Genomic DNA, 10,389 nt, shown 5'->3' with positions numbered 1-10,389 from the left:
TACTGTCATAGTTCTGCAATGTTTATATGTGTCATTTTTTTCAAATGTAATGTAAGCCAAGTTGCATTGAAACAGAGGTGGCGACATGGTTCTGTGCAAAAGTTTTAGGCAGGTGTGAAAAAATGCTGTAAATCATCGAGTCTGTCTAGGATTACATGAAGAGACAGAAGGATTTGAGGAAGCCTACATCCAAGAAGATCTGTGGTTAGTTCTCCAAGATGTTTGGAACAACGTACCAGCTAAGTTCCTTCAAAAACTGTGTGCTAGTGTACCTGGAAGAATCACACCAAATATTGATTTGATATAGATTTCTCTTCTGTTCATTCACTGCATTTTATTAATTGATGAAAAAATTAACTGTTAACACTTCCATTTTGAAAGCATTCTTAGTTTACAGCATTTGTTTCACACCTGCCTGAAACTTTTGCACAGTACTGTATATCAGAGACAGTTTAATTATCAAAGAAAATGAATTGATATTGGAGAAAGTATTGATGGCATACGTGTTGTAAATAAACCAAGTGTTTCGTCTTCAGAGCTAATTGTTGGTCAAGCCTCATATTCAGACTCACGTAAAAACACGTTAGTTACATTTTCTTAATCTACCCACCGATGTATTTATCGAGTGAATTATACCGCTGTATTTAAAATCAGGTTTGGTAAAAGGTAAATCTCGTAGCTACAGCCGCTAGCTAGCTAGCTAGCATCAGGTAAGTCTCGTAGCTACAGTCGCTAGCTAACTAGCATCAGGTGAATAAGCTAAACTTTATTTTTGTATTGCAACGGATGATTCGTTTGTGTCGTTGATTACAGGAAAAACAAGTGTTTCGTGACGGGAATCACCACTTTTCTGAATAGCTTAATCACTTAGCTATTAGCATGCTAAGTAGCTACTGTACAGTTCGCGATTGGTACTGTATTACTCGATACTGGTAATTAATTGTTTACGGGGTCCTACCGGCAAAATAATCGGGCAGCAAATAAATTCTGACCAATGAAGTAGCGGTATGTAATACTCCGTTGACAAATAAGCAGTCGAGACGTCACAATCGCGACAGACTCTATGACGTACCCTAGTAGATATGAGCACCCTAGCAGGTATAAAACCCACACAAGCAGGTTTGGCGAATCAGTGGTCCTAGCGCACGTTAATGCGTTATTGACCGTTACCATGGAAACACCAATGCGCGTGAACCACACAGGCCAAAGTTAACATTGAGCGGTGGGGCACTTTCAGATGTGCCCCACGAAATCTGCCTGGCAATTAGACTGGAATAATGCGAAAACCGCGAGACCTGTACCCCGTGACTAAGAGAAAACATACAGTCAGATCAAAATCAGACAGTTCAATGCCAGTAACGTTACTGCTAGTTAGCTATCGCTAGTTTTCGAGTATTTGGGAAGTCCACACAAAAGGATCAAGCCATTCACAAGAAACACGATGGGACAGCAGAGACTGAACGCCCTCTCCATGCTTTCCATTGAAAACCCGTTTGTTCATGGACTGGTGGATTTTAACAGCAAAGTCATCCAGAGATTTGCTCAAGCAAAGAACCACCGCGCCAACTTCCTATTTAAGTGATCTGCATTGGTGAGTCAAACCTTTTTTTTTGGAGCTGATGGATGTATCAATGCAATCTGCAAGGACATCGTCTATTTACAAAGTTTTGTTCATTTAGCAGCATGTTTTGTTGTTGTTATTTGTTTAAGTTGTGGCTTTCGCTTCATATTGTATGCCACACGTGTGCCACACAAGCTTAATAAATTAGTCAAGTTATTTGAGCTATGTGTCTGTCTAATATTTTTACTTTGTTGCAATCATTTTACTTTAATGCTGTATTATAGGCAGCATCTTTGTGTTGCGCTGAGCGCTGAAGCATGTGAAATGTATTTGAAATAGGATTTCTGCTCCCTGCTGGCACTCAAAATGCAGCCCATAACATATCTTACTGGTCTACTGCTTCTAATAATCAGCTACCTCTAGTTTTTTTGACGGTGACATGAAGTCATACAAAATTGCCCCACCAGAAATTTCAGGCTGAAATCGCCACTGCTCCAGATCAAGGCAAAATGGACTGCAATATGCAGTGGAAGGATATATCCAAAACATTAAGATCAACAACGAAGGGGACACAACAATAATCGAAGCAAAAGCACACAGGTCTCAATTAAAAAATTAGAAACCCCACGACCTCTTCATTAAATGCCACCAGCACAACCTTGTAGACTAGTCATGTTCTTTCACCGCTGGGTAAGATTTGTATATAAAATTTCAAGCTAGCTAATAACCTACAAAGATTATTTATTCTTATTCTTTATTCCATCTCTGGCGAATTATCTAGCTAGTTAGCTAGGATGGTGTCAATCTACAGTAACGTAGCAGTGTGGAGCAAAAAAGCTGCTAGTAACGTTATTGTTCAAGGGATGTGTGTGCATGTTGCTGAAAGTATTTCACAGTCACTGTACAGATAACTTGCTTGTAAAACTGATGATCCTGATGTAATGCTATGGCTTTGTATCAGATCGCCAGGTTATTGCTCTCAGGTTGTGCCTTATGCATACCTTGGGATACTCAGGAGCCCATTCACAAAATGTTACAAAGATTAAAATTTAAAAAATTCATAATGGCTTTTTGGGACGTTTTGTTTGAAGATGAACAAAGCATTTTTCAGTTTCAAGTAATGACTGGGTTGTTACTTTCGGTGCTGCTTTAGTATTGCCTATTGTGTTAAAATTGTGTTAAAATAAGGCCCAGTTTATAAGTATGCTCATTCTAGTCGGAATAAACTTCATAATTCTCAAAATTCTGACCCTTTGCTTTTTTTTTTACAGCATTTACTTGTACTTTTACTTTCAATACTTAAGTACATTTAATATCAGAAAATTACTTTTGATACTTAAGTACAGTAAAGATCAGATACTTTAAGACTTTTACTCAAGTAGTATTCTAAAAGGTTACTTTTACTTTTACTTGAGTAATTTTCCAGGAAGGTATCTTTACTTTTACTCAAGTATGGCTTTTGGGTACTTTATACACCACTGGGTAAAATAAGCAAGCTGGCGCTGTTGTCATCATCGAAATGATCTATTTTAACATGTTAGCCGTAGTTACTTTCTTACAATCGATGAGCAAGCTATCCATGGTGGTAGTTGTAAAGAGGGCAATCTTATCATTTCTAATCACTTAAGTTAACCAGCTAGCTTGTTATGCTAAAATCACCATGTTACACACAACACTTACATTATAAACAATGTTAATATGTTATCTAGATTGATGATTCTGCTGCTAGAAGCAGCAGCCAGGGGCCCCAGAGCCAAGATAAGACCCAGGGTAGGCTACAACGTACACCTAAGTTACACTTTAATATACAAAAATAGTGTATTTCAATTCAGCACATGTATTTAAAGTATATTTATCTAATACACTTTGAGTGTACTAACCAATAGTGGAAAGTTAAGTACAAAAAAGTATACTTAGTACACTTAAATGTAATGTACTTAAGTGTAGTTTTTTTTCCACCTGGGGCACTAATACTAAATACTACCATAGTTTGCTGATAGTGTTGTGTCAATGGTTTAACATACTTACATATTAAGCCCTATTTGCCACTCATGTAGGCTGAAGATGACAGTGATAGGGATAGCAGCCTCATTCCTTAAGGCTTTGTAGTTATATGTATAACCATCTGATACTAGCCCAGAGTTAAGCATATTCATCTAGCAAACTATACCTACCTTGGAGTGTTACAATAGCCAGTATCATTTTATTCCATGTGTCCATTCAGGCAAATTGGTGGATCCAAATGTTGTTAAAAAACAAACATATATGATGTAATTTCTTTGTAATCATCCAAAATAATGTTAAGTGTATGGGTATTTTACCAAGTAGGCCACTGACTGGTCGATACGTGCGATGCATTGAGTGGGCAACGCGCCGTGTACTAACTGGGCAACACGCCGTGTACTGACTGGACAGCGCGCCGTGTATTGAGTGGGCCGGTCTGACAGTAACTCCCGGGCCACTTTTTTCCCCCAGTCCGCCCCTGATGTGAATGATGGTCAGTGTTAATAGTGGTGTTAACAAGCGTAATGGCACCTACACTAGGTAACACTTGGCAATTGTATGCATTCATTTACCTGAAAGGAGGTAGAGATGTGAGGGAGTTTAGCCACAAATGGGATGATGGTGGAATGATAGGGGGGACAATCAAACTCTCACGCATTTCTCTCTCTTTATCTGTGTGTGTGTGTGTGTGTGTGTGGGCAGATATGTCTGTTCCCTAAAGCATATTTTTCTGTGCTGCATTTACTATAGCAGTAACAATGGACGAAATGCACAGTGCGTGTGTGTGTATGTGTGTGTGTACGCTGTGTGTGTACACAGAAATGTGTGTGTATGCATGTGACTGTGTACTCACTGTATTGAACAATCTCCTGCATCTTCTCCCAGACTCTGAACTTCAGGTTTTCCAGGTGTTTTGCCACATGCATCAGTGGACCTGAAACCCTCTCTGGATCCTGCAGTGTGCACTGGGCTCTGGAATAACATTCAGGAGTCAGTGCTGCTGTGGGTATGAGTTCAGAACCACAGAGAAGAGAGAGACAGGAGGCAGATCACTCACCTTTCCTCTGTGCTCTTGTAGTTCTGTAGAATAACACAGTTAGACATGGTTTAGGTGTGGCTATAATGAGTACATTCCTTTACTTCACACCAAAGTCCCTATGATGTCGCTGGTCATATTCATAGAGGGTGTTTAAATGTTGAATTTATAAGAGAAAGAGTCACTGAACAACCATTGTTAAATAATAGAAAGCCCTTTCTCTCTTAGTTACTAGGGTGGTTGCTTAACTACCATTGTTAAATAATAGAAAGCACTTCCTCTCTTAGTTACTAGGGTGGTTGCTCAATGATGCTTTCAGGAAACACAGTACAGATTTCATGTGGAGCACTTCAGAAATCTTCTGAAGAAAGCTTCTATCAGCCTTTTTATCAAAGTGTTTAACTCAGACTCAATGGTGATAATAAAACCCTTTGAACAGAAATAGTATGGTGAGCTTAAAAGGTGTTTGCATTGGATCCATCAGTGCTGTCAAATTAAGTGCTGAAAAGGAATTATTTTCTAAAGGACTATAATTAAGGCCCACTGTCTGTAGACGGTGTCTGTGGGAGTATACCTGTCCCTTGAAGCTAATTCCGTTTTCGTTTGGTATTTTACTGCCAAGAATGAAATGTTCTTACACGTATGAATGAAAGATCATCAGCTTCCATCTCCTTTTCTATGGCTCTGATTATGTCTGAAAGAGATGAGATTTCTCTGTTCATCTTCTCAATCTTCTCCTTCATCATCTGACTCTTCAGCTCCTCTTCCTCCCTCAGTGCAGCTAACCTGGCTGCCTCTTCATCTCGTAGAAACTGGTGAAGCTCCTCAAACTCCTCCTTGATCTGCTTCTCTGTGTGTTGGACCTGACTCTGAGTAACACATCAAGACATCTCTTACTTTAACATGAAGCCCTCAAAATCTGCATTTTCATGTAATATTTAAGCGTAGTCTGCTCACCTTAATCTTCTCAGCTGTTTTGTTACATATCATCTTTGCTTCTTCAAAGGCTTTCAGCTTCTTTTCTATGGGCTTTAGTTTAATCTTCAGCTTACCCTGGGATGAATACACATTTTAATATATGGGCCATTCTACCGAATTGGTGCAAAGTGTGGTCCCACAACAAGAAAAACTTTTTACAAAACAATTAAGTATTCAGACATAAATATTTACTAAGAATATGTTATGGTCTATTTAAACCCAAGACATTAAATGAGATAGGGATAAGCTAAATATATACAAAATCATCATTTATAGGGTACTTTCTATTGTGAAGTAGCTGTCCCCAACCCTGACATCTAAATTTCAATTTCTGCAAATAACACTTTTTACATTTTTTTGATTTTTTTCAATTATCTAATTTCAAAGATCTTTATGATTAAGTTCAAACAGAACTTGGAAGATTTAGATTTATTGTGGGTTTAATTAAAAAAAAAAAAAAAACTATGCCTCAAAAAATCATGTCCATAGTTTTCATGTCACTACCGAAACACAGGAGTTTTAGTCCATTGGCTGAGCCTGGTTTTTAGCCACACCCCTGCATTCATAACCAGGCAGTGATACTGCATCCCTGTCCCTCATGGCTGAATGGTAAGTAGCTAGATCCCATACTTTTGATATAACTGTGTTCCAAAGTCTGAAAATCAGTGTGTAACCTTAAGAATGGTCACTACCGAACACATATTTTTCTTCAATTAAGTAAACTTTTTGGGGTTTTATGCAAAGTATTATGTTTGTTTGTGTGTACACCTCTTCAAATATTTGTTTGCTAGCCATGTACTTGCTAGAATTATTTATTTATGCTCAAAGTTAGCTAGAATTGTCACTAGCGAAACAGTCACTACCGAAAGAGTCACACTACCAAAACATATGGTAAAGTTTCGGTAGTGACAAAATGGAATGGTAAGATGAATTGTATAAATTGAACTTTGAAATTTGGTAAAAATTTCATTTTTATTGATTTCATTGTGAAAACCTTCAAGAAATATTTGTAAAAATACTCTTCAGAGAAGGGAAGGAAACACAATCTGAACAGGTTAATAATAATACTCTTTTACAATAGTGTATTACTATGTTTCGGTAGTGACAATTTTTGGGAGAGAAAAAACATTTCAACACATTCTGAAAATACAACATAAAAATTGACGGTTCTTTTACTAGAAATGTGTGCTTTAGATGTGGTTCAATATACAAACGGACAAAGTTTTGGGAATAAAACATACAAATTTTCAAAATATTTCCAACCTGACTTTGCACCAATTCGGTAGAATGGCCCATATATATATATATATATATATATATATACATGTTTAATGTAATACATATTTTTAAACAAACACTGTTTACACTACATCACAACACCAAATACTCTTACCTTATGTTCAAGTGCCACATCCTCCAGGAGACAGAAGCTGTGGTTAAAGTGCTGTTTTGAGTCTCGACATAGCAGACACACAGGCTGTCTGTCCTGCAGGCAGAAGACCTTGAGTCTCTTATTGTGAAGATTGCAGCGTATCTCACTCCCTGCCAAAGCTGTCTGACTCCTCTCCTTTAGTAAAGTCTCACACAGATTCTTTAACGTCAGATTAGTTAGAGGTTCGTCTTGTGAAGATATCGTCCTGCAGACTGGACACTCTCTGGATGGTTTGCTGGCCCAGAACTGTTGCAGACAGGCTTTACAGATGCTGTGAGTGCAGGTCAGAATGAGCGGATCTTTGAAGATGTCAAAACACACAGGACAGTGAAAATCTGCCTCCATTTTTGATTCCATTCTTCTCCTCTAATGATGTCAGTCTTTAAATCACAATCTCCACCAGCGTTGTTCTCTTAGACCTACAGGACCGTCGCCTCTTACTTATTTTGAAGTTTTATGATCTTATTAGTTTTAACCAACACCTGAACTATCAGAATCAGAATTACTGTGAACGTGTGATGAGCAACAGCAGTCTGCCACTCCTTTCCCCTTTGTCCTTCAGACAGAGTGAGTCTAAGGGAGGAGCTTTGGAAAAGTACAGACTGAAACGGAGCTCAGCTAAGTGACCTGGTCCGTTAAGTCCAACCAGTTCTGTGTTTTAATAAGGCCTCATATACAGAAGGTTCCGCAAAGACAAGACTAGATAGCATTCTCTTCTCTGAACTGCTATCATGATCTCATGTGATGTCATGATAGCAGCATACATGAGATTTTGTTACATTGTACATTTAACATTATCTGATTGTAGATTTTTTTTACTTACAGTATTTGTAATGTTAACAAATTGAAACGTGTTTCTTGTGATATTCATATTATTGGTTGTATTTCTCTCCCAACAAACACCTATCCTTCTTTAGTTAATTTGAAAGGAAAACAGCACAAACTAGAGTTACACATTTAAACACAAAAATGACCAGCTGCCTTGGATCATTGAAAGACCAACAGCCTGAAGTCAGTGACCAGTGTATTAAAAATGATGCGAATTGCAAATGTTTTTGTGTAAAGCATGTTGTGGAATATTAAGAAGAACTGGGGTGATTGTTTTTGTCCTTGAGAATATAGTGTGCTGGAACAGAGTGATACCCCCTGTTCTTCTTATCTCAGTAACTCTGTTAAATAGACACTGCCTGTGAGAGAACTCATCCGATTCTCACAGACTGCTTGCTTGTCACTCTGTGTGTTTCTGATCCTTCTGCAGAAGACTAATAAACGTATTACTATAAGACTGATCTCGTATTAGACTGGTTATTATCAGAGTTCCATCTTCTTCTATAAATGTCCAATGCAGTCCTAAAAGTAGTAGTAATAGTTTACAGCTATACTTCAGCCTAAAACCTAAACAGGTTCAAGCTGGATTTAGACAGTATGATCCACATTAATGAATGCACAAATTCAGAGTGATGTCAGAGCCACGAGTGATAAGAGAACTGGTGAATGGAATTTTCCAAGACCATCTGATTCTAATCCTCATCATCAGTTAATTTTTTCCCAAAACTAGGTGTCATTTTTTTTTTCCAAAACTCAACAATACTTTTCCAATCACAAAGTACACATCAGGTGATGACTCTAAAACACTCATGTCTTTATTTGGCTAAAGACTTTTGCCATTGCAGTGTTACAGTGCACTTCATTGAGAATTGAAGTTGAAGTTGTAAAACTTGTTACAACAGACTGAACACAACTACACAAATAGAGTACTTTCACAAATTTATTTAATTTTTACAAAAACCCTGTGTTGCACACACAGAGTGTGCTTTTTTTCATTTCAGTGCCAGAAAGCACAGAATAAAGTTTGCCTGAAAGAAAGTTAGTTACAGCAAACTGAAATATATTTCAGTAGACAACATATAAATGCTCGGCCATGTATGGTGCAGAGGCCTGTAACAGTATTACCAAAACAGCATTTCAAAGTGTTCAGTATGGAAACACATCATACACAATATTTTATAGTAGGCTCTGTAAGAAAAATTACCCTTTTTACATGGTTATGTAAGAGATTGTGTGGGTCTATCACAGCAACATCACAACCAATGTCCTCCTTTGGAACTGGTATAAGGCAGAAAGAGGATGTTAAATTGAAATGCAAGTCAAAATATCAAGACTTATTGTGACCAATCACCATGGTGACCAATGCATGAGTTGAAGCCGCTCCTCTGTAGGAAGTGGAAGGTAGTACTATGGTCACATGTCACATGCATCACGTGTCTTAGCAACAAAGGATAGGAATGAAGGGCGCAGACATCACTTATTTACATAACCACTTTGATGTTTAATTGAGGGAGCCATCTTGCCAGCACCCGCACAGAAATGTCAACAACCCAGCTGTGTGTCCATGAGTTAAACCCCTCAGAGCTCAGAACACAGCCAACCAATCAGAATCCTTCTTTACCATGGTCCCGCCCTCTGACTGACTGGCAGCAGAGGAGGAAGTGAAGTTGAGTGACAGGTTGATTCTCTGTTGAGGTGTTGTCAGACACTATTTGCAAGAATAGATATTTGTGACATGTTTGTTTTACTCAACCCTATATGTCTTCTGCCCTCTGGTGGATCATCCGTGCACTGCAGGAGCGAACACTGCACGCAGTAATGGGCCTCTGAACGCTACATCCAAAATAACTGCCTTTATGTAGTAAGTATTTGTCAGAGAAAATAAGAAAAAAAAGAAGGTCATCTGGCGAAGGCATCACCACCACCGAATGAGTTTTGGGCGTCCACAAGTCAGCTCCTGATACGGCAAGAGGAGAGAAGTCTATTAATCTGTTGGTGAAATCAAACAATTCATTTCAACACCACTGTGAAAAACATGGGTGCCCTTACCCATTGTCTTAAATAAAGAATAGCAAACGTTCCTCCATCTTGGGCATCTCTGATAAATACAATGCAAGTGTCAACAATGAATTATCCTCCTCTAACACTGGTGTAAATGTAAGGTATCTGCAAGCAAATGGGTATTTACAATAGATAGCAGCTCGTTCAGGGCGGCGCTCCGGAGTCTTCCCTCACTTCCTTTCAAAAACGAAACCAAAGTTGTCATTCCGGGATCTGATGTTTTACAGCTTGTTCCTTCGACGCCCTTTTTGGGGTGATGTGAATAAGCGCAACGTTGGTAAGGCTTGTACTCGGTTTCCAATATTATGTGTATTTCTGTGTAGGGCTATGTGTTTTAAAGCTTTTTCTCTGCGAAAAAAACTTAAACAAATGTTCTGCGGTAGCCGACACATGCTACACGGGCAAACGTTGGCTACTCCATAGCATTTCTTTAAGAATGAGTTGAACCAGCAGGGTAATCAGTTGGAATATTGACAGTCGCGATAACTC

General features: G+C 38.5%; 1 protein-coding gene and 1 long non-coding RNA gene across 2 annotated transcripts; both read right to left on the bottom strand.

The window, feature by feature from the left end:
* Positions 1-4,505: 4,505 nt before the first annotated feature.
* LOC122133448 lies at positions 4,506-5,417 on the bottom strand. Its single transcript, XR_006152764.1, has 3 exons — positions 5,240-5,417; positions 4,623-4,645; positions 4,506-4,537 (listed from the first exon to the last, which is right to left on the bottom strand). It is a non-coding gene; the product is annotated as an uncharacterized LOC122133448 (long non-coding RNA).
* Positions 5,418-5,422: 5 nt separating this feature from the next.
* On the bottom strand, positions 5,423-7,567 carry LOC122133435 (E3 ubiquitin-protein ligase TRIM39-like; the record flags this gene model as incomplete). The annotated part of the gene is made up of 3 exons (XM_042709652.1): positions 6,973-7,567; positions 5,559-5,654; positions 5,423-5,470 (listed from the first exon to the last, which is right to left on the bottom strand). Coding segments are annotated over exons 1-3 (540 nt in total), but the record flags the coding sequence as incomplete, so codon positions are not given.
* Between the last annotated feature and the right edge of the window lie 2,822 nt (positions 7,568-10,389).

Source organism: Clupea harengus, chromosome 2 (assembly GCF_900700415.2).
Source record: "Clupea harengus chromosome 2, Ch_v2.0.2, whole genome shotgun sequence".
Taxonomy (NCBI): Eukaryota; Metazoa; Chordata; class Actinopteri; order Clupeiformes; family Clupeidae; genus Clupea; species Clupea harengus.
The sequence above is the reverse complement of the archived record's forward strand: the minus strand, read 5'-3'. Positions and strand labels throughout refer to the sequence as shown.